The sequence below is a fragment of the Procambarus clarkii genome, chromosome 55 (assembly GCF_040958095.1).
Source record: "Procambarus clarkii isolate CNS0578487 chromosome 55, FALCON_Pclarkii_2.0, whole genome shotgun sequence".
Classification (NCBI taxonomy): Eukaryota; Metazoa; Arthropoda; class Malacostraca; order Decapoda; family Cambaridae; genus Procambarus; species Procambarus clarkii.
The window spans coordinates 22,886,846-22,914,425 of NC_091204.1; the positions used below are offsets into that span (position 1 = coordinate 22,886,846).

The following is a 27,580-nucleotide window of genomic DNA, read 5'->3' on the forward strand; positions in this document are numbered from 1 at the left end:
CCCCTGCTTTATCAGGGGCGGTGTTGCTGCCTCAGCAGCCTCTCCCCGCTGTTCCTGTATCTTCTGCTTCCTTTGTGGTGGTGTTCCTGCCTCACCTGACTAGGTCTTCGTTTTCGGTGTCCTCTGGTTGGGGGCGGTCGCTTCCACCAGATTTGGTGGTCCCTGAGTTGATGACGTACCCGTGGTGTCGTGAGGGGCCGTTCCCCTACTGAACCGGAGTATTTGATATGGGAGGTTTATAAGCGGAAGTGTCCGTTGTGGCGGTTCCCTGAGAAATATCCTCCTCGATGATTGCTGTGTGTGTGTAATGTTGCTTGCACATGGGTGCGTGCTTGTGAAGTGGGTTTGCATGTGGGTGTCTGGGTCGGGCGGGGGTTTGTTTTCCGGTTCCTGCGTGTTCCGGTTTTTTGTTTGTGGGTTTGCTTGTGTGGGGTTTGCGTGTGTGTCCGTGTCTTTCTGTTTATGTTCTGTGTGGTTGGGTGTGGTTTTATACTTCCTGCTCTGTGTGTCTTTTGTTTGGTTGGTTGCACTGTTGTGCTGCTGTATTTGTGTGTTTGGAGTGGTGATTGATTATTTTATGTACTGGTGTTCTTCTAACCTTATGTCGTTTGCGTGTTTTTTTTTTTACTTTTTTTTTGTACTTTTTTTTTTTGTACTTTCGGTTCCCTGTGTGGCTCTGTTTTCTGTTATTGATGCTTTGTGTTTCTAGTACTGGTTATGTGTTCTGTTCTGATTTCTGTTCTGTATTTTGTGCCCGTGTAGGGGTTTGTTGTATGCTTTGTATCATGTGTATTTCACTTTTGGTTCTTCTTGTGTTTAGGTTCTTTTCATGTTGAATTACTGTATTCTGTGTATCCTGTATGTACTTTTGTTTTTATTTTTATGTGGTTTTCTGTTTGTACATTGTGGTTTCTTTTATAAATAAAAAAAGTGATAGTCAGCATGAATGGCCAGCAATGGGTGAATTTAGAAACTCTTATTTTGACCAGGACAAAATGAGTGATAGGAGTATATGATAAATGTTCGAATTTGATTTTCCAAAAATTATATGTTATGAAGTGGGTTGGATGAAATGAAGATGGACAATATTATACAGTCTTTGCAAGAGTAATGACATCAGACACGAACAGTTACAGTGGAATCACTGTCTAAAGCAACACGTGAGCACCGAAGCATATACTGGCAAAGTGAAGGAAGTATTTCCAGCACTGATCAGCTGATATTAGAGCCAGCTGAAGCCGGAAACCCCTGAGCCAGATTCACGAAGCAGCTACGCAAGCACTTACTAACCTGTGCATCTTTTTGCAATCTTTGGTGGCTTTGTTTACATTTCTTAAACAGTTAATGAGTTCCAAAGCACCAGGAGGCTGTTTATAACAATAACAACAGATGATTGGCAAGTTTTCATGCTTGTAAACAATTTAATAAATGTAACCAAAGCCGTCAAAGATTGAGGAAAGATGTACACATTAGTAGGTGTTTGGGTAACTGCTTCGTAAATCGGGCCCCACTGGACAGGACCCGCCACGTAGTCATCTCACAAGACATGATTTGAGGAAACGATGACATCTATATAAAACCCCATAAGGGAACCCGATAGGAAATGATGGGCACCGTTTAAACCTTTTTCAGGTCACGAACTTGAGAACAACAACACTGCCATTCACCCAGATGAAATAATAACATACAATCGCTACAGTTTTCTTACTTACGTTACATTGAAAAGAAGGCATATGGCAGTACTGCAGATAACTTGAAGAGGAACTAGGAGCAGCCATCCTCATTTGGCCAGGACCCTGCAAAATAACATAACAAACACTTCATAATGCCTGTACTCCTTCTATATATACACACGACGCTAAGAGAAGACTATCTGTGGGGGTAATAACATTCTCTCTGTATAGCTGACTGAAATCTTACATGTTCACAGGACTCTATCGTACAGATACACAGGACTCTATCTTACAGATACACAGGACTATCTTACAGATACACAGGACTATCTTACAAATACACAAGACTAACTTACAGGTACCTGCTTGATAATCCTGTTTGATGGGGGTTCTGGGAGTTCTTCTACTCCCTAAGCCCGGCCCGAGGCCAGACTTGACTTGTGAGAGTTTGGTCCACAAGGCTGTTGCTTGGAGCGGCCCTCAGGCCCACATACCCATCACAGCCCGGTTGGTCCGGCACTCCTTGAAGAAAACAATCTAGTTTCCTCTTAAAGATGTCCACGGTTGTTCCAGCAATATTTCTGATGTTCACTGGTAGGACGTTGAACAACCGAGGACCTCTGATATTCATACAATGTTCTCTGATTGTGCCCATGGCACCTCTGCTCTTCACTGGTTCTATTCTGCATTTTCTTCCATGTCGTTCACTCCAGTACGTTGTTATTTTACTGTGACGATTTGGCCCTGTCCCTCCAGTATTTTCCATGTGTATATTATTTGGTATCTCTCTTGTCTCCTTTTTAGTGAGTACATTTGGAGAGCTTTGAGACGATCCCAATAATTTAGGTGCTTTATCTCGTCTATGCGTGCCGTATATGTTCTTTGTATTCCCTCTATTTCAGCAATCTCTCCTGCTCTGAAGGGGGAAGTGAGTACTGAGCAGTACTGAAGACGAGACAACACAAGTGATTTGAAGAGTACAACCATTGTAATGGGATCTCTGGACTTGAAGGTTCTCGTAATCCATCCTATCATTTTTCTGGCTGACGCAATACTTGCTTGGTTATGCTCCCTAAACGTTAGGTCGTCGGACATCACTATTCCCAAATTCTTTGACATGCTGTTTTCCTACTACGGGCAGATTCGATTGTGTTTTGTACCCTGTATTATGTTTCAGATCCTCATTTTTGCCGTATCTGAGTACCTGGAATTTATCACCGTTAACCATCATGTTATTTTCTGCTGCCCAATCGAAAACCACAGGACTACCTTAAAGACACACAGGCCTATCTTACAGATACACAGGACTATCTTACAGATACATAGGACTCTGTCTTACAGATACACAGCACTCTATCTTACAGATACACAGGACTTTGCCTTTCAGATACACAGGACTCTGTCTTACAGATACACAGGACTCTGTCTTACAGATAGAGCCTCCAGTACAGTTCAAGGCCGGAGAAGAAGTCCGGTTGACAGAAATTCCATTAAAACTCACTGAGCCAGAAAAGGGGTTTCGAACCTGCATCCGTGGACGCCCATCACGTTCTTCTGATACCACTGTGCAGAACACTTATGTTTAATTGTAACTATCACTTACCAGCGGAGGAAGTGTCGCCTCAGGAGGCTGAGAGTGTCTCGCTGTTCTACCATCCTGGTCCACACCCACACACGCCGTCAGTTTGGAGACGACGCCGCTGCTCACACTTAGGGCTATCATGTCCTCTGCAACATCCTCTGCAAGTGCAGACAATGAATCACGTAACACGTGGATAGTGAGGGGGGGGGGGGGGGCGACGCTAACACCTCCGTCGTGGACACCTGCCCACTTGACAGTGGTCCAGGAAGGAAAGAAACCTCGCCCCCCTGACAGTGGTCCAGGAAGGACAGAAACCTCGCCCACTTGACAGTGGTCCAGGGTAGGCAGAAACCTCGCCCCCTTGACAGTGGCCCAGGGTGGGCAGAAACCTCGCCCCCTTGACAGTGGTCCAGGGTGGGCAGAAACCTCGCCCCCTTGACAGTGGTCCAGGGTGGGCAGAAACCTCGCCCCCTTGACAGTGGTCCAGGGTGGGCAGAAACCTCGCCCCCTTGACAGTGGTCCAGGGTGGGCAGAAACCTCGCCCCCTTGACAGTGGTCCAGGGTGGGCAGAAACCTCGCCCCCTTGACAGTGGTCCAGGAAGGAAAGAAACCTCGCCCCCTTGACAGTGGTCCAGGAAGGACAGAAACCTCGCCCCCTTGACAGTGGTCCAGGAAGGACAGAAACCTCGCCCCCTTGACAGTGGCCCAGGGTAGGCAGAAACCTCGCCCCCTTGACAGTGGTCCAGGGTGGGCAGAAACCTCGCCCCCATGACAGTGGTCCAGGGTGGGCAGAAACCTCGCCCCCTTGACAGTGGTCCAGGGTGGCCAGGAACCTCGCCCCCTTGACAGTGGTCCAGGGTGGCCAGAAACCTTGCCCCCTTGACAGTGGTCCAGGGTGGGCAGAAACCTCGCCCCCTTGACAGTGGTCCAGGGTGGGCAGAAACCTCGCCCCCTTGACAGTGGTCCAGGGTGGGCAGAAACCTCGCCCCCTTGACAGTGGTCCAGGGTGGACAGAAACCTCGCCCCCTTGACAGTGGTCCAGGGTGGGCAGAAACCTCGCCCCCTTGACAGTGGGGCAGGGTGGGCAGAAACCTCGTCCCCTTGACAGTGGTCCAGGAAGGAAAGAAACCTCGCCCCCTTGACAGTGATCCAGGGTGGGCAGAATCCTCCCTCCCTTGACAGTGGTCCAGGGTAGGCAGAAACCTCGCCCCCTTGACAGTGGTCCAGGGTGGACAGAAACCTCGCCCCCTTGACAGTGGTCCAGGGTGGGCATAAACCTCGCCCCCTTGACAGTGGTCCAGGGTGGGCAGAAACCTCGCCCCCTTGACAGTGGTCCAGGGTGGGCAGAAACCTCGCCCCCTTGACAGTGGTCCGGGGTGGGCAGAAACCTCGCCCCCTTGACAGTGGTCCAGGAAGGAAAGAAACCTCGCCCCCTTGACAGTGGTCCGGGGTGGGCAGAAACCTCGTCCCCTTGACAGTGGTCCAGGAAGGAAAGAAACCTCGCCCCCTTGACAGTGGTCCAGGAAGGAAAGAAACCTCGCCCCCTTGACAGTGGTCCGGGGTGGGCAGAAACCTCGCCCCCTTGACAGTGGTCCAGGAAGGAAAGAAACCTCGCCCCCTTGACAGTGGTCCAGGAAGGAAAGAAACCTCGCCCCCTTGACAGTGATCCAGGGTGGGCAGAATCCTCACTCCCTTGAACGGTGGTCCAGGGTAGGCAGAAACCTCGCCCCCTTGACAGTGGTCCAGGGTGGGCAGAAACCTCGCCCCCTTGACAGTGGTCCAGGGTGGACAGAAACCTCGCCCCCTTGACAGTGGTCCAGGGTGGGCAGAAACCTCGCCCCCTTGACAGTGGTCCAGGGTGGGCAGAAACCTCGCCCCCTTGACAGTGGTCCGGGTGGGCAGAAACCTCGTCCCCTTGACAGTGGTCCAGGAAGGAAAGAAACCTCGCCCCCTTGACAGTGATCCAGGGTGGGCAGAATCCTCGCTCCCTTGACAGTGGTCCAGGGTAGGCAGAAACCTCGCCCCCTTGACAGTGGTCCAGGGTGGGCAGAAACCTCGCCCCCTTGACAGTGGTCCAGGGTGGGCAGAAACCTCGCCCCCTTGACAGTGGTCCGGGGTGGGCAGAAACCTCGTCCCCTTGACAGTGGTCCAGGAAGGAAAGAAACCTCGCCCCCTTGACAGTGGTCCAGGGTGGGCAGAAACCTCGCCCCCTTGACAGTGGTCCAGGGTGGGCAGAAACCTCGCCCCCTTGACAGTGGTCCAGGGTGGGCAGAAACCTCGCCCCCTTGACAGTGGTCCAGGATGGGCAGAAACCTCGCCCCCTTGACAGTGGTCCAGGGTGGGCAGAAACCTCGCCCCCTTGACAGTGGTCCAGGGTGGGCAGAAACCTCGCCCCCTTGACAGTGGTCCAGGGTGGGCAGAAACCTCGCCCCGTTTCAGACGTGACACTTGCTAGGAAGAAGGTGTATGCTCAGTTGGAAAAGAGAGCCGCCCAGATCCTAACGTCTGTCGTGTGGGAAAATTTGCCTCAAGTAATTCATTTAAATTAATACTATTTTCGATAGCTACGAAGGACCACCACTTTGTGAAAAAGTGGAAAACTAAGAGCAAGTGGTTAGATATTAATTCCAAGAACTAGTGTCCTTTGGATATTCTTAATTAAGAATGTATTGAATATTAAAGGGACTGTATGTAATGAGTCAAATTCACTCACCTAAAATGGGGGGTTACATGCTAAATGATTAGTATATCCCTATCATTATTCTGGCACTGGGTCTTCGCCAGAGTAAGTAATATGAATGTAAATGTAATTGGTAATATAATACTAATTAGAGGCAAATGAACCTCAATATACTACTGTAATATTGAATAGTATATGGACAAAGCAATAGGTTAGTAGAATTGATCTCAGTAGGAGATCATTAATGTAACTAAATTATTAATGTCTACTTCAAAAAAAGTTAACAGCTTAGCTGTAAATTAAGGGATGTGAAATCAGTTGCCACACTCCACTGATGACGTGTTGCGTCGGGGAAATTGTTGCACGTGAAGGTGGGGAAGCCTAGCACCTCGGTTGACGTCGACTCGGGAGTGAAAGGCAATTACAATGTAGAAATCTTCTACATAAAACTAATAGACATATAGAATAATAAGGAATTCTTCCTAATATAATTTAAATATGTCGGACACTGTAAAATTCTTCTACAGACATTAATGGATATAAATTCCTACATAAATTACGGAATACGGCTAGAGAGTAAACGTACTGGATTCTTGTTGTAAATAAATGGCCTAACGACAACTAGTCTAAATGTTTTAACATGTGATCACAATGTTGCATAAAAGGTAATTAATAGTTGCCGGGCCAAGTGTCCATTGGTCGAGGGAACGACTCCAAATTCCTCATCTTGAACTACCGTTGCTGAGACGTCAACTACTGGCTGGAGAGTTAATTAGTTCCAGGACACTTCCGTTATGTGCTGTAATAATGTGGCACCGCTCTCGTGGTTGTGGGAGGGAATTAAATGACACTAAGCAAGTTCCTTTCAGTGGCGTCTCTCTGCACGAGTCTGTCACGCTGCCAAGTATGGCATCGTCTACGCAAGTTTTTTTTTATTGACATATTTAAAAAAACCAAAGTACAAAAACAGGGTAACAAGAGCAAAACAACAAATAATTACAAACAAACGTGCCTATAGCAAGCACCATGAAACGGACATAAAATACATACAAGGGTCACAGGAAAGCACAGGACAAGCAAAAAAAAAAAAACCACAAACAGCATGGGGCAGAAAATGCATATAATACACAACAAATAAATGACATAAGGACAATAACAAAAATGCACAAAAATTACAACAAATGCACAGAAGCCAACCGCCCCTAGAACAGAAAAGGGGAGTAAATGAAAACACAAGCTAGGGCAGTTTGACCCTGCACATAAGGGAGCATAACCGGACATAAATGAGGGCATCAAGAACATATTAGAACATAAATAACATAAATAACATAAAATATGTCCAAAGAATTAAGCAAGTACAGAGACAAAGAAATAACCACACGCACATACCAAAGGCAAAGCACAAAACAAACGCAAACACAACAAAACGGGCCACGCAGGAGCCAGGAACAGACACCCACACCACACACATCTGTGCACACAGGCACTGGGGAAACAACACGCACAACACAGACATAAACCAACCATACGAATCACTCATACTTCTCCGGGTACTCCCGAACCGAAAAACGTAAGCAATAAGCATCCCATATAAGTTGGTCGGCTTCAGCAAGCGGTCATCCAGGAGGCGCAGAAGGCTGAGGCATCAAATCCAGCACATCCAAGACGAAACACCGCGCCTGCGGAACCCAGATGGTAGATGGACACCAGGGAACAGGACGCACTAGGTCATCAAACTGAAAACACAGAGAAGTCGTAGATCTGTCGATCACCTCGCCGGACAGGAGGACGAAACGGGTGGGTTTCCTCGGAAGCACACCAGGCTGCACAGTGGCCGCACATCGGCCCGCCCACTAGGGCGCACACTCCGTTCGACGAGCTCCGCAGGCGCCCCAGAGCCCACATCATGCGGAACAGGAGCAGAGGCCTCCCGACACACATCCTTCAACAACACCACTACGAGGTCGCAGTCACCAGGGGCAACTGCCCAATGAGGAAGCCACCAGCAGGGGGCACAGCGTCCAACGCAGAAGGCACCACAGGAGGCGGCACAACGGCACCCATAGCATCATCATCCAGATCATCACGCTCTTCTGCCCACGTCCGGCGAGGTGACGCACCCCGAGCCGAACAACGGCGCTTAGAAATAGGCCGTTGATCGTCAGAACTGTCACCCCCTGCCAAGGAGACCAGATGCGGTGAAGGAAGAGACACAGCAGGCAGAAGGGTAGACTCCAGCACACTTGAGGTATCCAGTGAGGACGACGGAACCGGCACAGAAGAAGAGGCACTTGGTAACGAAGAAACTACAAGAGGCGACGAGGCAGAGGGCGGGGGCGGAGCCACACACACCCCCACCCCGACAGCCCCGGGAAGCACATGTCCGTCTGCAGGAGATGCAGGCACCACCCCAACAGCTCCAACCAATGCCCCCACGGAGCAACCGGCTGTGGATGCACCTCCACAACCACCGAACGTCGAAGGTCCGAAGCAGGTGTCCCTAGGTCCACAGAGCTCACCAGTGGGGCAGGAGGGCCAGACATATCAGGGCCAGATGGAGCGCCAGCTGGAGCCTCCGCAGGAACCACACTAGGCCCCTGTACAGAGCGAGGATCCGCCGGGAAATCCCCCACGCACAGAGAAGCAGGGAAAGTCACCCTCCAGGAAAACGGAAGGGGCCTCAGCACGAGGAGCGTCGCAACCGGCCGCTACGTAGCCCTCAACACCACACCGGAAACACGTGCGTGTTCGACCTTGATAAAAGGTCCGCATAGAGAGCCCACGAAACGAAACCCTGGATGGTATAGGGCTCGTGAGCCGCATGACGAGCATGCGTGTACCCAGCCGAACCCCCTTCAGCCGGCCTACACCCGAAATGTTGAACCGGTGCTTCACCACCGTCCCAAATCGCGTAAACAAAGACATGAGGACCTCCTCGGGGAAGGTCACCGGCACGTCGTGAACACTTACAAACGACAAGGGCCCCCAGGGACCCGAGATCTCCACAGACACAGCCGAAGCCGGAAGAGGAAGCGAGCATGCATCCCATCGAGCCACAAACTTCTGGTAAACATGTGACGTGGCAAACGATACCGCAACATGGGTAAGCGACAATTTCTTGAGTCCCAGCAGATCGGAGACGTCTACACGGAGCACGTCCAAGAGAGCAATTTCCACAATGGGCCAGTCCACAGCGACAGAAAAATCCATCTTCACAGTATCCACCCGGTGAATGCGGCTGGTGGTATCACCAGCCGCGGCCATACCGCCAGGCGGAGCCCCGACCAGCGGGCGCCCCACACCTCCCACAGCAAACCACCACTCAGCAACAGCAAATGACGACTGACAGCTCAAGCCCGACGTCTGCACCCTCTGGCGGCGCCAGAGCAAAATGCGCAGAACGTTCATAGTATCCCGAGCTTAAAGTATTTCATTTACTCGTAGTTAATTGGTGAAGTAAGGAATTGTGACAAGTATTTATGTCACTGATAAATGTATTAAGGTGCAATATATTTTTGCATAGTGCAAGTCAGTTTATTAAGACTGAACAAAATATATGAATGGAATATTATATAAATTGTTTTTTTTGTTGAAATATTTTCCACTGTATTTATTAATTCACATAAATAAGCGAGTTCCGTAAGCAATGATATGCTATATAAAATAAAACAACTAAATGAACGATTATCCTTAGTAAAGGAACGTAAATAACACGACTCTGTTTAGATTCAACTAAATGTGGAGAAATTGATGTTTTAGCCAGTCGCTACCTCCCGGCGTCATTCAGACTAGGTAGGATTTGGTAAAATATTGCCTTACAATAGAAACATTATTTGGATTAATTCTACAAATTAGTAGTGTTAGTAATTACTATGGTTAATACAATAAGGATGTATTATTATACAAAAAATGTTGTATTAGTGTTGGATAATTTCAAACATGTCGTGTGCAACAGTCGTATAATGAAGTTCTATTGCTGTTGCAACACCCCCGCACTGATTTCTCCCTCTGTGCTTGATTTGCAGCGGTTGTTTCTGTTCCCTGGGGAAGTTTCTTTGTGATTTCCTGCAACGGGACCTCTTGCAGTGCAACCACCGCCGGTGCTGTTGCATGCTATTGCAGGTTGTTGCAGGGAGTAACAATAAAATATAGACGTAAACCGCTCTCCCTCCCAGATTGCATAGCTACTGGTCCATGTTGCTAGTGAACCAATTGGAGCATTCCAACAGTACAAACGTGAGTGATTTGTAGGGGATGCAACAGTCTATCTTTGTACGTTTGTTGAGTCGTTAGTTCATTCCACTCTACAATATACTATATACAGTAATATACAATATAAAAGTACTATTTATAGTACGATACTCTTACCCTCATCATCAAGCGTCCACTGGTTGATTTGTGCACGCGCTGCCAGACGATGGAGACTCATTTCTGTGTCGTGAACAATGACGACGTCACTGCCAGAGATGCTCTCGCTCTGCTCGACATCCCCAACCTTGCCCGAGATGCTGATTGACTTCACCTGTACACCAGTACATACATATGTTCACCTGACTGACACGTGAAGGATAAATAATATTGTGTAAGCATTCTAGATGGTTTATTATCAGTTGCGTAAGTGAAGGGAATTGCTTAAGAAGTTATAAGCTCCAGACTGGATTCAACTATGGGTATATTGTTAGCTTTGTTCTTGTTTCAGATTTAGCTACTCAGGACGAAGTGTCCATGTAGCACAGGCTATGGTGAGCCCGTATATTGTTATCTCTTCAAGTGAGTTTAAATATGAGAGCCAACGTAGTGTTGAGCACTTGTTCCCACCTTACAGTGTGGTGTTGAGCACTTGCTCCTACCTTACAGTGTGGTGTTGAGCACTTGTTCCCAACTTACCGTGTGGTGTTGAGCACTTGTTCCTACCTTACAGTGTGGTGTTGAGCACTTGTTCCCAACTTACCGTGTGGTGTTGAGCACTTGTTCCCACCTTACAGTGTGGTGTTGAGCACTTGTTCCCACCCTACAGTGTGGTGTTGAGCACTTGTTCCCACCCTAGAGTGTGGTGTTGAGCACTTGTTCCCACCCTACAGTGTGGTGTTGAGCACTTGTTCCCACCCTACAGTGTGGTGTTGAGCACTTGTTCCCAACTTACCTTGTGGTGTTGAGCACTTGTTCCCTCCTTACAGTGTGGTGTTGAGCACTTGTTCCCACCTTACAGTGTGGTGTTGAGCACTTGTTCCCACCTTACAGTGTGGTGTTGAGCACTTGTTCCCACCCTACAGTGTGGTGTTGAGCACTTGTTCCCACCCTACAGTGTGGTGTTGAGCACTTGTTCCCACCTTACAGTGTGGTGTTGAGCACTTGTTCCCACCCTACAGTGTGGTGTTGAGCACTTGTTCCCACCTTACAGTGTGGTGTTGAGCACTTGTTCCCAACTTACCTTATGGTGTTGAGCACTTGTTCCCACCCTACAGTGTGGTGTTGAGCACTTGTTCCCACCCTACAGTGTGGTGTTGAGCACTTGTTCCCACCCTACAGTGTGGTGTTGAGCACTTGTTCCCACCTTACAGTGTGGTGTTGAGCACTTGTTCCCAACTTACCTTGTGGTGTTGAGCACTTGTTCCCACCCTACAGTGTGGTGTTGAGCACTTGTTCCCTCCTTACAGTGTGGTGTTGAGCACTTGTTCCCACCTTACAGTGTAGTGTTGAGCACTTGTTCCCTCCTTACAGTGTGGTGTTGAGCACTTGTTCCCACCTTACAGTGTGCTGTTGAGCACTTGTTCCCACCTTACAGTGTGGTGTTGAGCACTTGTTCCCACCCTACAGTGTGGTGTTGAGCACTTGTTCCCACCTTACAGTGTGGTGTTGAGCACTTGTTCCCACCTTACAGTGTAGTGTTGAGCACTTGTTCCCTCCTTACAGTGTGGTGTTGAGCACTTGTTCCCACCTTACAGTGTGGTGTTCAGCACTTGTTCCCACCTTACAGTGTGGTGTTGAGCACTTGTTCCCACCCTACAGTGTGGTGTTGAGCACTTGTTCCCACCTTACAGTGTGGTGTTGAGCACTTGTTCCCACCTTACAGTGTAGTGTTGAGCACTTGTTCCCTCCTTACAGTGTGGTGTTGAGCACTTGTTCCCACCTTACAGTGTAGTGTTGAGCACTTGTTCCCAACTTACCTTGTGGTGTTGAGCACTTGTTCCCACCCTACAGTGTGGTGTTGAGCACTTGTTCCCACCCTACAGTGTGGTGTTGAGCACTTGTTCCCACCCTACAGTGTGGTGTTGAGCACTTGTTCCCTCCTTACAGTGTAGTGTTGAGCACTTGTTCCCAACTTACCTTGTGGTGTTGAACACTTGTTCCCACCTTACAGTGTGGTGTTGAGCACTTGTTCCCTCCTTACAGTGTGGTGTTGAGCACTTGTTCCCACCTTACAGTGTAGTGTTGAGCACTTGTTCCCTCCTTACAGTGTGGTGTTGAGCACTTGTTCCCACCTTACAGTGTGGTGTTGAGCACTTGTTCCCACCTTACAGTGTGGTGTTGAGCACTTGTTCCCTCCTTACAGTGTGGTGTTGAGCACTTGTTCCCTCCTTACAGTGTGGTGTTGAGCACTTGTTCCCACCTTACAGTGTGGTGTTGAGCACTTGTTCCCACCTTACAGTGTGGTGTTGAGCACTTGTTCCCTCCTTACAGTGTGGTGTTGAGCACTTGTTCCCACCTTACAGTGTGGTGTTGAGCACTTGTTCCCACCTTACAGTGTGGTGTTGAGCACTTGTTCCCACCTCACAGTGTGGTGTTAAGCACTTACAGTGGTGGCAGAGGGCACCCAAGCATACTTACAATGGTGACAGAGTGCTCCAGGGCATACATACAGTGGTGACAGATGGCACCAGGGCATACATACAGTGGATACAGAGGGCACCAGGGCATACTTACAGTGGTGACAGAGGACACCAGGGCATACTTAGTGGTGGCAGAGGGCACCAGGGCTTACTTACAGTGGTATCAGAGGGCACCCAAGCATAATTACAGTGAAGGCAGAGGGCACCCAGGCATACTTTACAGTAGTGACAGAGGGCACCCAAGCATATTTACAATGGTGGCAGAGGGCACCCAAGCGTACTTACAGTGGTGGCAGAGGGCACCAGGGCATACTTACAGTGGTGACAGAGGGCACCAGGGTATACTTATAGTTGTGGCAGAGGGCACCCAGGCATACTTACAGTGGTGACAGGTCACCCAGGCATACTTACAGTGGTGACAGAGGCCACCCAAGCATACTTACAGTGGTGACAGGTCACCCAGGCATACTTACAGTGGCGACAGAGGCCACCCAAGCATACTTACAGTGGTGACAGGTCACCCAGGCATACTTACAGTGGTGGCACAGGGCACCCAGGCATACTTACAGTGGTGACAGCGGGAACCCAAGCATACTTACAGTGGTGGCAGCGGGCCCCAGGGCATACCTACAGTGGTGGCAGAGGGCACCCAGGCATACCTACAGTGGTGACAGAGGACACCAGGGCATACTTACAGTGGTGGCAGAAGGCACCAGAGTATACTTACAGTGGTGACAGAGGGCACCAGGGCATACTTACAGTGGTGACAGGTCACCCAGGCATACTTACAGTGGCGACAGAGGGCACCCAGGCATACTTACAGTTGTGACAGAGGGCGCCCAAGCATACTTGCAGTGGTGGCAGAGGGCACCAGGGCATACTTACTGTGGTGACAGAGGGCACCCAAGCATACTTACAGTGGTGACAGAGGGCACCAGGGCATACTTACAGTGGTGACAGAGGGCACCGGGGCATACTTACAGTGGTGACAGAGGGCACCAGGGCATACCTACAGTGTTGGCAGAGGGCACCCAGGCATACTTATAGTGGTGACAGCGGGCACCCAAGCATACTTACAGTGGTGGCAGAGGGCACCCAGACATACCTACAGTGGTGACAGAGGACACCAGGGCATACTTTCAGTGGTGGCAGAGGGCATCAGGACATATTTACAGTGGTGACAAAGGACAACAGGGCTTACTTACAAATGAGGCAGAGGGAACGAAGGCATACATACAGTGGTGACAGAGGACACCCAAGCATAATTATAGTGGTGGCAGAGGCCACCAGGTGTCGGAAATCCGACACATATGTCAGCATACTATAGTTACACCATTAGAAACGTAAAGAAAATGGGAGATTCCGTGACGTCATCACAATAAGACGTCCATTCACCCACGTATATATATTTAACTCCGATTATTCTTTTATACCACAGCTAGTCTAGTGTTTAAACTTATTAAACAAATGTTCAAAAGGGCTGGATATAATATAATTAGCAATAAAAATACTCTACAGACTCCCTTGCTATTGTTAAATAAAATTAGTCCTTTCGTCAGAGTATTGGAACATGGCTTGGGGAGGGTGCAGTTCTAGCCGCGCTCTCACACACAGATGTAAACAAAGTAAGAGGAGGCAGTATGTCTCTGTGAGGAAGCAGGGCGAGTCATTGTCTCATAACACAGGAAGGGGGCAGAATGTCTCCTAAAAGTAGGCATATGCGGCATTGCAGATGTCTGAAATGAGACAGCTCAACAGCGATCCAGCCACTGCGACCTCTACATCAACCATAAGAGCACTTGAGTATCCGACTTGTATTAGTTCTAGATTTACGAGGCCTTTTAAATTTAGATATAAACTTGCCTGTTATGAGAGGGTTTAAAGCCCAAACAAAGTGAGTCAAGCTCAGCACTACACACACAAATATTCATGTCACACCTGTACTTTATATGTTAATGAGCAATTCTTACAGCCCTAACTTTTTACACATAAATTTTGTGATTTGAAGATACTGAGAAGGTGAGCTGACCAACTTAAACTGTGATGTTGCTTGCTACTCTAGCTGTACCACCGACGCTACTCGTGTGCCAGTCACCATTTTACATCTAGACTACATGTAGCCACACCCAAACAGATGTTGGAAGCAACATTCACAGACTAATCAGGCCATTAGCAACCATACAGCTAAGGCCTCAAATTTCTATTTATTAACACAGTAGATAACTGTAGAATTCATCATACCGTAGTGTAATTTCCACCATATAGGGTATAATTTATATTAGCAAAAGCTAAATGTTTATAGTTATTATATATCCACCCATTGTGGTATAAGCTGTAAACATCCCTTCAACTATGTGCAGTTAAATTCTGGCAGGCTAAATCATATATACAGCCTACTTAGAATCATAATCATAAATATTGAATTGACAAAAATGGAAATAAATATTCACAAAGAATAAAAACAAATAAATACCTGCTAGGATTATTCCATACAAGGCATACATACATTGGTAGCAGAGAGCACTAGGGCATACATTCATTGGTAGCAGAGGCCACCAGGGCATACATACAGTGGTGGCAGAGGCCACCAGGGCATACATACAGTGGTGGCAGAGGCCACCAGGGCATACATACAGTGGTGGCAGAGGGCACACTTACAGTGGTAGCAGAGGCCACCAGGGCATACTTACCGTGGAAGCAGAGGGCACCCGGGCATACATACAGTGGTGGCAGAAGGCATACTTACCGTGGTAGCAGAGGGCACCCGGGCATACATACAGTGGTGGCAGAAGGCATACTTACCGTGGTAGCAGAGGGCACCCGGGCATACATACAGTGGTGGCAGAAGGCATACATACATTGGCAGCAGAGGGCACCTGGGCATACATACATTGGTAGCAGACGGCACCCGGGCATACATACAGTGGTGGCAGAAGGCATACTTACAGTGGTAGCAGAGGGCACCCGGGCATACATACAGTAATGGCAGAGGGCATACTTACAGTGGTAGCAGAGGGCACCCGGGCATACATAAAGTGGTGGCAGAGGGTATACTTACAGTGGTAGCAGAGGACACCAAGGCATACATACAGTGGTGGCAGAGGGCATACTTACAGTGGTAGCAGAGGGCACCCGGGCATACATACAGTGGTGGCAGAAGGCATACATAAATTGGCAGCAGAGGGCACCAGGGCATACATACATTGGTAGCAGAGGGCACCCGGGCATACATACAGTGGTGGCAGAAGGCATACTTACAGTGGTAGCAGAGGGCATACTTACAGTGGTAGCAGAGGGCACCCGGGCATACATACAGTGGTGGCAGAGGGTATATTTACAGTGGTAGCAGAGGACACCAGGGCATACATACAGTGGTGGCAGAAGGCATACTTACCGTGGAAGCAGAGGGCAACCGGGCATACATACAGTGGTGGCAGAAGGCATACTTACAGTGGAAGCAGAGGGCACCCGGGCATACATACAGTGGTGGCAGAAGGCATACTTACCGTGGAAGCAGAGGGCACCCGGGCATACATACAGTGGTGGCAGAAGGCATACTTACCGTGGAAGCAGAGGGCACCCGGGCATACATACAGTGGTGACAGAGGGCATACTTACCGTGGTAGCAGAGGGCACCCGGGCATACATACAGTGGTGGCAGAAGGCACACTTACCGTGGAAGCAGAGGGCACCCGGGCATGCATACAGTGGTGGCAGAAGGCATACTTACCGTGGAAGCAGAGGGCACCCGGGCATACATACAGTGGTGGCAGAGAGCATACTTACCGTGGTAGCAGAGGGCACCCGGGCATACATACAGTGGTGGCAGAAGGCATACATACAGTGGCAGCAGAGGGCACCCGGGCATACATACAGTGGTGGCAGAGGGCATACATACATTGGTAGCAGAGGGCACCCAGGCATACATACAGTGGTGGCAGAAGGCATACTTACAGTGGTAGCAGAGGGCACCCGGGCATACATACAGTGGTGGCAGAGGGTATACTAACAGTGGTAGCAGAGGGCACCCAGGCATACATACATTGGTAGCAGAGGGCACCCGGGCATACATACAGTGGTGGCAGAAGGCACACTTACAGTGGTGGCAGAGGGCACCAGGGCATACATACAGTGGTGGCAGAGGGCATACTTACAGTGGTAGCAGAGGGCACCCGGGCATACATACAGTGGTGGCAGAGGGCAAACTTACAGTGGTAGCAGAGGGCACCCGGGCATACATACAGCAGTGGCAGAGGGCATACTTACCGTGGAAGCAGAGAGCACCCGGGCATACATACAGTGGTGGCAGAGGGCATACTTACAGTGGTAGCAGAGGGCACCCGGGCATACATACAGTGGTGGCAGAAGGCATACTTACCGTGGAAGCAGAGGGCACCCGGGCATACATACAGTGGTGGCAGAAGGCATACTTACCGTGGAAGCAGAGGGCACCCGGGCATACATACAGTGGTGGCAGAAGGCATACTTACCGTGGTAGCAGAGGGCACCCGGGCATACATACAGTGGTGGCAGAAGGCATACATACATTGGCAGCAGAGGGCACCAGGGCATACATACATTGGTAGCAGAGGGCACCCGGGCATACATACAGTGGTGGCAGAAGGCATATTTACAGTGGTAGCAGAGGGCACCCGGGCATACATACAGTGGTGGCAGAGGGCACACTTACAGTGGTAGCAGAGGGCACCCGGGCATACATACAGTGGTGGCAGAGGGCATACTTACAGTGGTAGCAGAGGGCACCCGGGCAAACATACAGTGGTGGCAGAGGGCATACTTACAGTGGTAGCAGAGGACACCAGGGCATACAGTGGTGGCAGAAGGCATACTTACAGTGGTAGCAGAGGGCACCCGGGCATAGAGTGGTGGCAGAAGGCATACTTACAGTGGTAGCAGAGGACACCCGGGCATATAGTGGTGGCAGAGGGCATACTTACAGTGGTAGCAGAGGGCACCCGGGCATACAGTGGTGGCAGAGGGCATACTTACAGTGGTAGCAGAGGGCACCCGGGCATACATACAATGTTGGCAGAGGGCATACTTACAGTGGTAGCAGAGGGCACCCGGGCATACATACAGTGGTGGCAGAAGGCATACTTACAGTGGTAGCAGAGGGCACCCGGGCATATATACAGTGGTAGCAGAGGGCACCCGGGCATACATACAGTGGTGGCAGAGGGTATACTAACAGTGGTAGCAGAGGGCACCCAGGCATACATACAGTGGTGGCAGAGGGCAAACTTACAGTGGTAGCAGAGGGCACCCGGGCATACATACAGTAGTGGCAGAGGGCATACTTACCGTGGAAGCAGAGGGCACCCGGGCATACATACAGTGGTGGCAGAGGGCATACTTACAGTGGTAGCAGAGGGCACCCGGGCATACATACAGTGGTGGCAGAAGGCATACTTACCGTGGAAGCAGAGGGCACCCGGGCATACATACAGTGGTGGCAGAAGGCATACTTACCGTGGAAGCAGAGGGCACCCGGGCATACATACAGTGGTGGCAGAAGGCATACTTACCGTGGTAGCAGAGGGCACCCGGGCATACATACAGTGGTGGCAGAAGGCATACATACATTGGCAGCAGAGGGCACCAGGGCATACATACATTGGTAGCAGAGGGCACCCGGGCATACATACAGTGGTGGCAGAAGGCATATTTACAGTGGTAGCAGAGGGCACCCGGGCATACATACAGTGGTGGCAGAGGGCACACTTACAGTGGTAGCAGAGGGCACCCGGGCATACATACAGTGGTGGCAGAGGGCATACTTACAGTGGTAGCAGAGGGCACCCGGGCAAACATACAGTGGTGGCAGAGGGCATACTTACAGTGGTAGCAGAGGACACCAGGGCATACATACAGTGGTGGCAGAGGGCATACTTACAGTGGTAGCAGAGGGCACACGGGCATACATACAGTGGTGGCAGAGGGCATACTTACAGTGGTAGCAGAGGACACCCGGGCATACAGTGGTGGCAGAAGGCATACTTACAGTGGTAGCAGAGGGCACCCGGGCATACAGTGGTGGCAGAAGGCATACTTACAGTGGTAGCAGAGGACACCCGGGCATACAGTGTTGGCAGAGGGCATACTTACAGTGGTAGCAGAGGGCACCCGGGCATACAGTGGTGGCAGAGGGCATACTTACAGTGGTAGCAGAGGGCACCCGGGCATACATACAGTGGTGGCAGAAGGCATACTTACAGTGGTAGCAGAGGGCACCCGGGCATATATACAGTGGTGGCAGAGAGCATACTTACAGTGGTAGCAGAGAGCACCCGGGCATACAGTGGTGGCAGAGGGCATACTTACAGTGGAAGCAGAGGGCACCCGGGCATACATACAGTGGTGGCAGAAGGCATACATACATTGGCAGCAGAGGGCACCAGGGCATACATACATTGGTAGCAGAGGGCACCCGGGCATACATACAGTGGTGGCAGAAGGCATACATACATTGGCAGCAGAGGGTACCAGGGCATACATACATTGGTAGCAGAGGGCACCCGGGCATACATACAGTGGTGGCAGAAGGCATACGTACATTGGCAGCAGAGGGCACCAGGGCATACATACATTGGTAGCAGAGGGCACCCGGGCATACATACAGTGGTGGCAGAAGGCATACATACATTGGCAGCAGAGGGCACCAGGGCATACATACATTGGTAGCAGAGGGCACCCGGGCATACATACAGTGGTGACAGAGGGCATACTTACAGTGGTAGCAGGGGGCACCCGGGCATACATACAGTGGTGGCAGAGGGCATACTTACAGTGGTAGCAGAGGACACCAGGGCATACATACAGTGGTGGCAGAGGGCATACTTTCAGTGGTAGCAGGGGGCACCCGGGCATACAGTGGTGTCAGAGGGTATAATTACAGTGGTAGCAGAGGGCACCTGGGCATACATACAGTGGTGGCAGAAGGCATACTTACAGTGGTAGCAGAGGGCACCCGGGCATACAGTGGTGGCAGAGAGCATACTTACAGTGGTAGCAGAGGGCACCCGGGCATACAGTGGTGGCAGAAGGCATACTTACAGTGGTAGCAGAGGGCACCCGGGCATACAGTGGTGGCAGAGGGCATACTTACAGTGGTGGCAGAGGGCACCCGGGCATAAAGGGTGAGATGTTGCCCACCAAAGATGACAGGCGGGACCTTGGGCACCAGCCTGACACAAGTGTTGGGCTCCAGCTCCCAAGACACAGTCACGTCCCTCACAGTCTCCTGCACCATCGAGCTCACCAGCCCCATCACCTGTCATAGTAACTGTTGGTGACCACCACCAGTCACAGTAACTGTTGGTGACCACCAGTCACAGTAACTGTTGGTGACCACCAGTCACAGTAACTCTTGGTGACCACCACCAGTCACAGTAACTGTTGGTGACCACCAGTCACAGTAACTCTTGGTGACCACCACCAGTCACAGAAACTGTTGGTGACCACCAGCCACAGTAACTGTTGGTGACCTCTTGCGTTTGAAGGAAAACATTAAACATTATCTTTGACAACTTGCAACTATTTTCAAGCTATGTATGTGTGACGAAGGCTTATAAAACCTTGCCTTATCCTGAAGCATATCCTGCTGGAGAACCATCTCTGAGCGGCCTCCGCCGGCCCGGGCCACCCCTTGTATGAGAGCAGTAGAGGCGCCGTGCCCGATGCCCACAGCAAACACCCGGGTATGGTGAGCGTGGCGCCGCACTAGCTGCACCACCTCCTCAACATTCCACACGCCTCCGTCAGAGATCAGAAGGATCTGAAATTAAAATTTGAAGTTAATTCCTACAACAAGTTGAAATTAACGCCTGGGGAACCAACTTACTGCTAGGTGAACAGGTGCATCAAGGGGATAGGAAAAGCGTAAAATCATTGCCGTCGTGAACGGGATTCCAACTCACCTCTAGCAACTGTAGGTGATCTTGACTCACCTGTAGCAGCCATAGGTGATCTTGACTCACCTGCAGCAGCCGTAGGTGATCTTGACTCACCTGCAGCAGCCGTAGGTGATCTTGACTCACCTGCAGCAGCCGTAGGTGATCTTGGCTCACCTGCAGCAGCTGTAGGTGATCTTGACTCCCCTGCAGCAACTGTAGGTGATCTTGACTCACCTGCAGCAACTGTAGGTGATCTTGACTCACCTGCAGCAGCCGTAGGTGATCTTGACTCACTTGCAGCAACTGTAGGTGATCTTGACTCACCTGCAGCAACTGTAGGTGATCATGACTCACCTGCAGCAACTGTAGGTCATCTTGACTCACCTGCAGCAACTGTAGGTGATCATGACTCACCTGCAGCAACTGTAGGTGATCTTGACTCACCTGCAGCAACTGTAGGTGATCTTGACTCACCTGCAGCAACTGTAGCTGATCTTGACTCACCTGCAGCAACTGTAGGTGATCTTGACTCACCTGCAGCAGCCGTAGGTGATCTTGACTCACCTGCAGCAGCCGTAGGTGATCATGACTCACCTGCAGCAACTGTAGATGAACTTGACTCACCTTATAGCAACCATAGATGATCTTGACTCAACTGCAGCAACCTATGCAGCAGCCTATTGCGGCTATATAGCCTATTGTAGTTCTATGTGGAACTACATCACCATACCAACGACTGTAACTTGAAACCAGTTATTGCGGAACAGTATAGTGATGAGCTGATTCGTGAGGATTATATATTGATGGTGTTTCCTCATTATCCCTTCGTCAGTGCCAACTTGTAATTTTTATTTGTAGATACTACAGAGATACGACGTGTAGATACCACCAAGATACTTGTAGTACAATTATAGATAATTTTAGATATTTGTAGTACGATTATAGATTGTGACGTGTTTTTTGATAGCGCAGCTAATACATGCGAGCAAAAATTTGCTCTTAGGCACATTAAACAAAACAAAAGTAAAACAAAGTAAATAAATGCTGCTTTCCCTTTGTGGTGTTAAAGTTGCAGGATTAAACACTAAACAGAAACAATTAAACACTTTACTATAACTTCAATCATTACAACAAAATACTTTCTGATATAATACTCGACAAAAACACGAGAAATTAACTTAATATGTTTACTTTACACGAAAGACAATAAGGGGTAACTAAACTATTTCTCACACGATAACCGTCACGCATCGTAGTAGGAGAACAGGGAGTGAAGGAGGTGAAGCGTAGAACCCAAGAGCACCAGGAGTAGTCTGCTTCCTTATGCTACCAGCAGGACTATATATAACCCAGTAGTAGTGTTGATTATCCACCAGCAGGACTATATATAACCCAGTAGTAGTGTTGAACATCCACCAGCAGGACTATATATAAGCCAGTAGTAGTGTTAAACATCCACCAGCAGGACTATATATAAGCCAGTAGTAGTGTTGAACATCCACCAGCAGGACTATATATAAGCCAGTAGTAGTGTTGAACATCCACCAGCAGGACTATATATAAGCCAGTAGTAGTGTTGAACATCCACCAGCAGGACTATATATAACCCAGTAGTAGTGTTGAACATCCACCAGCAGGACTATATATAAGCCAGTAGTAGTGTTGAACATCCACCAGCAGGACTATATATAACCCAGTAATAGTGTTGAACATCCACCAGCAGGACTATATATAAGCCAGTAGTAGTGTTGAACATCCACCAGCAGGACTATATATAACCCAGTAGTAGTGTTGAACATCCACCAGCAGGACTATATATAAGCCAGTAGCAGTGTTGAACATCCACCAGCAGGACTATATATAACCCAGTAGTAGTGTTGAACATCCACCAGCAGGACTATATATAAGCCAGTAGTAGTGTTGAACATCCACCAACAGGACTATATATAAGCCAGTAGTAGTGTTGAACATCCACCAGCAGGACTATATATACGCCAGTAGTAGTGTTGAACATCCACCAGCAGGACTATATATAACCCAGTAGTGGGGTTGAAGGCGCCAAAAAATAGACATCTTAGCAGTGAGTTTTCGTTTTTTGTAAAATTACTCATTCATTCTTAAAGATTTCTTATGTGGGAAATTCGGGGCAAAAATCACTCATTCGTTCTTAAAGGGAGTATACTTATATGTATACTTGCAGTACATGTATAGATACGTCTAAGATTCTTGCAGTACACTTATAGATACATCTAAGACACTTGCAGTACACTTAAAGATACATCTAAGACACTTGCAGTACACTTAAAGATACATCTAAGACACTTGCAGTACACTTATAGATACTACTAAGATACTTGCAGTACACTTATAGATACTACTAGGATACTTGCAATACACTTATAGATACTACTGAGATACTTACAGTGCACTTATAGATACTACTAAGATACTTGCAGTACACTTATAGATACTACTAAGATACTTGCAGTACACTTATAGATACTACTAACATACGTGTAATATACTTGTAGATATTATTAAGATACCTGCAGTACACCTATAGATACAACTAAGATACTTGCAGTACACTTAGAGATACTACTAAGATATTTATAATACACTTATAGATACTACTAAGATACTCGTAATACTCTCATAGATAATAAATAAATGTTTATTTAGGTAAGGTACATACATACAAGAGATTTTACAAAGTTTGTTGGATTAATAGTTAGGGCTAGTACATACAATGCCTAAAGCCACTATTACGTAAAGCGTTTCGGGCAGGAAAAACATTAATGACTAAAGCTTAATACTAATGGGTATAAAGAATATAATGTGTTGAGAACAAATAAAAATAGAGGTAAAAGAGGGGGGAACATGGCTGAAAAAGCAGCACAAATACAATTACAAATTATTACAGACAATTACATTCAAACAGCGTTGTTTTGAAAAAAAACAGACATGGGTTGACAACAGAGGGGTAAGGTAGGTTACAGGGAATTTATTAGGTAGTGCTTCGTTTTTATCTTAAACTACTAAGAGGTACAGTAGTGGTTGTTGAGGTACAGGTTGAGAGAGGTACAGTCTTTAACATGGTTGAGAAGGTCATTCCACATTCTGGGTCCCTTGATTTGAAGAGCATTTCTAGTTTGATTAAGTCGTACTCTAGAAATATCAAAACTGTATTTATTTCTGGTATGGTGCTCATGGGTTCTGTTACAACCTTCAATGAATCATTTGAGGTCAGGATTGGCATTACAGTTCAGCGTTTTATATATGTATAATACACATGAGAGAATGTGCAGTGACTTAATATCTAACATATTCAGAGATTTGAGTAGGGGTACCGAGTGATGTCTGGGGCTAGAGTTGGATATTGTCCTAATAGCAGCTTTGTGTTGAGTAATTAGAGGACGTAAATGATTTTGGGTAGTAGTTCCCCAAGCACAAATAACATAGTTGAGATATGGATAGATGAGGGAGTAATAGAGAGTCACCAGGGCAGGGCGGGGTACATAATATCTGATCTTAGAAAGAATGCCAACAGTTTTTGAAACTTTTTTTGATATATTAGAATGTGTCCCTGGAAATTCAGCTTGTGGTCGATGAGAACGCCAATGAATTGGCCATCTAATTTGTTACAAATTTGGGTAGTGTTTATTTTGAGATTTATTTGATTAGAGGATTTATTGCTAAACAGAATATAGAACGTTTTGTCAATGTTAAGGGTGAGTTTGTTAGCAGTTAGCCAAAGATGGACTTTCTTTAGCTCAGTATTTACTGTGGCATTTAGAGCAAGGGGGTCAGGACTAGAGTAAATGAAGGTTGTGTCGTCAGCAAATAGAATTGCTTTGAGGTGTTGGGAGGCATTTGGAAGGCCATTAATGTAGATGAGTAAGAGGAGAGGGCCAAGTATGCTGCCCTGAGGAACACCAATGTTGATGGGTAGGGTGGGAGAAATTGTATTATTCACAGAAACATACTGGAGCCTGTCAGTAAGGTAAGATTTGAGGTATTGCAGGGAGTGTCCTCTGACTCCATAATGATGTAATTTAAGAAGAAGGTTTTGGTGGTTGACAGTGTCAAAAGCCTTACGAAGGTCCACAAATAACCCAACAGGGAACTCCTTTTTATCAAGAGCTGCGTGAATCAAATTAATCATACTAATAAGTGCATCGTTAGTGCTTTTTTTGGGTCTGAAGCCATATTGACAAGAGCTAAGTATATTGTGTTTGGCTAGAAAAGAGTAAAGCTGCTTGTAGATTAGTTTTTCAAATATTTTAGACAAGTTAGGCAGGATTGATATAGGTCTGTAGTTGTTAACATCTGTGAGATCACCACATTTGTGGACAGGGGTTACTCTTGCTTTTTTTTAGAATGTCTGGAAAGGTTTGGAGTTCCAGTGACTTGTTGAAGAGCAATGCAATAGCAGGGGCTAAAGATCTGGAGGCTTTTTTGTAAATTAAAGTTGGTATCTCCTCGAGGGCACTAGACTTGGTTTTAAGGGAAAGGATTATTTCATTGACATCAGTGGAATTAGTAGGCTTTAGGTACAAAGACTGTGGATAGTTACCTGTAAGATAGTCCTTAACATCAGTACTGGAAGATGGAATATCATTTGCAAGGGATGACCCAATGGAAGAGAAGAACCTATTGAACTCAATAGCAGAATCAGAGGCTGAAAGCTGACCAACGTTATTGGACAGGAGTGTTAGTTTGTTATTTAAAATCTTCTTTGATCCCAATATTTGTGAAATTGTGCTCCAAGTTTTTTTAATGTTGCTCTTTATTTGGGTAAATTTATCTTCATAGTATTTAGTTTTGGCTCGTCAAATTATTTTAGATAGCAATGATGAGTAATTCTTTGAGAATTCTTTGGAGACGGTTCCTAACCTATACTTCTTCTCAAGGTCATGTTTTTTATTAATGGATTTAAGTATTCCCTTTGTAAGCCAAGGATTGTTAAGCCTTTTGTTTGTGACTTGTTTTGTAAACATAGGACAGTGGGTGTTATAAAGGCTAAGAGTTCTTTGAAGAAAAGATTGCACTGCTAGGTTGATGTCCCCTGTGTTACCTAACTCGGACTCCCAGTTGACATTATCAGCGGCAGTTATAAAATTGTTAATAGCAGTTTCATTGTGCAGCCTAAAGCTTAACTCCTTTGACTCAAGAGGTGATTTGTTAATGTTAGTTAAGAGAAATGTAGGGTAATGGTCTGTAGTGCTATCTGTGATTATACCTGAAGTAAGCGGAGAGGTTATGTTGGTCCAGATGTGATCTAGAGTCGTAGTAGTACTATCAGTGATTCTAGTTGGTCTAGTGATTAAGGGTATGAGGAAGCAGGAATTCATACAGTTGAAGAAGCTAACAGCAGTAGGGTGTTCAGGCTCGCAGAGGTCAATATTAAAGTCCCCCTGCAATAATTAGATGGTTTTTGTTCAGTCTGTTATCTAGTATTAGATTTCTAAGGTTTGAATTGAATTCGGACACATCAGTGTTAGGAATTCTATAGACTGCACCCACAGACAGGACAGACTCGGCACCCATGACTCTGAAACTGGCGAAGATATACTCCCCACAGCAGTCTCTAGTTGTAATTATTTTTAAGCATGTTAGTTCTTGGTGGTAGTAAAGAGCAGTACCACCACCTCTCTGAATTTGACGACAGTTGTGAATTGCCGAGTAGTTAGGCATGTTAAAGAGTTGAGTAGTATCCTCTTTCAACTACATTTCCGTGAGTATAATAAAAGAGAATTTGTTGTCAATAGTTTCAATCAAGGCACTAACATCATCGAAGTGTTTACCTAGGGATCTAACATTCAAGTTGATTACAGAGATATTGTGATTATCTGTTAATACATTGATTACATCATGTGCTGTAAAATATCTGCAATTTTGACCATTAAAGTGATGATTGTCATAGATAGTGGATAAGAGGTTTAGTTCTGGGTCTATACTTGTCTGCATAAAAAGGCTGTTTGCAGGAAAACAAGGCAAGAATGGCAAATTACAAAATAGAAAACAAAGAAAAAAGTAGAATAAAAATTCTAAAGTAATATAAACTTAATGGTAATTTTAAGTAAAAAAAACTTAATGGGAACTAGGAATGTAAAAAATGAACTAGAATAATTAAACACAATAGATGACCAAAAAAGTCAAAAAGCAATTATGAAATCTATAAAATGAAAAGCTTGCTTACTATACTATTATAAGTACACGATAGTTGAATACTAAAGTTACACTAAAACAAACTGAGGTAGTTTAAATATGATACATATGATATGATTTAAATATGATACTACTAAGATACTTTCAGTACACTTAGAGATACTCCTAAGATACCTGCAGTACACTCAAGAGATACTAGTAAGATACTTGGAATACACTCATAGATACTACTAAGATACCTGCAGTATACTTAGAGATACTATTAAGATACTTGTAATACATACTTGTCTTGAGTGTCCAGACTTCGGGGGTGTACAGTACACACTGTGTAAGGGGCCAAGTATCTCTGTGCCTCCCATGTCGGAGTCCATTGTCTGCTGCAGAATACAGGCTGTTGCTAATGTATTTTCATTGTATTCACGACTCCCTCTGAAAATACAGTAATATTTGGAAAAAAAGATGATTTTTATTAATGTATTCTTCAGTTGTAAACTTATCGCACAAGCGTAAACTCAGTTCGCTCATTAAAATTATATCATGAAATGCTACACGTAATTAGTGGGTTAATAAACTATACAATTATTCTAATTGATCCATTGAATATCTTATAAATATATAAATTAATATGATTATAATTATTACAGTATAACCTTGCCAATTACAGTATAACATTGCCAATTACAGTATAACCTTGTCAATTACAGTATAACCTTGTCAATTACAGTATAGCA

The 27,580-nt window shown here is 47.1% G+C and overlaps 1 protein-coding gene across 4 annotated transcripts in view; it reads right to left on the reverse strand.

Annotated features, from left to right (window-relative positions):
* LOC123755764 (von Willebrand factor A domain-containing protein 5A-like) overlaps nt 1–27,580 on the reverse strand; it is a 273,896-nt gene that overhangs the window by 100,051 nt on the left and 146,265 nt on the right. For all 4 annotated transcript variants that reach the window (XM_069305549.1, XM_045738530.2, XM_069305547.1 and 1 more), the window contains 6 exons: nt 27,134–27,278; nt 20,366–20,560; nt 19,892–20,056; nt 10,304–10,457; nt 3,277–3,413; nt 1,713–1,796 (listed from right to left, as the gene is read on the reverse strand). In XM_069305549.1, the coding sequence (XP_069161650.1) occupies nt 1,713–1,796; nt 3,277–3,413; nt 10,304–10,457; nt 19,892–20,056; nt 20,366–20,560; nt 27,134–27,278 (880 nt within the window). The remainder of the gene's footprint in view (nt 1–1,712; nt 1,797–3,276; nt 3,414–10,303; nt 10,458–19,891; nt 20,057–20,365; nt 20,561–27,133; nt 27,279–27,580) is intronic.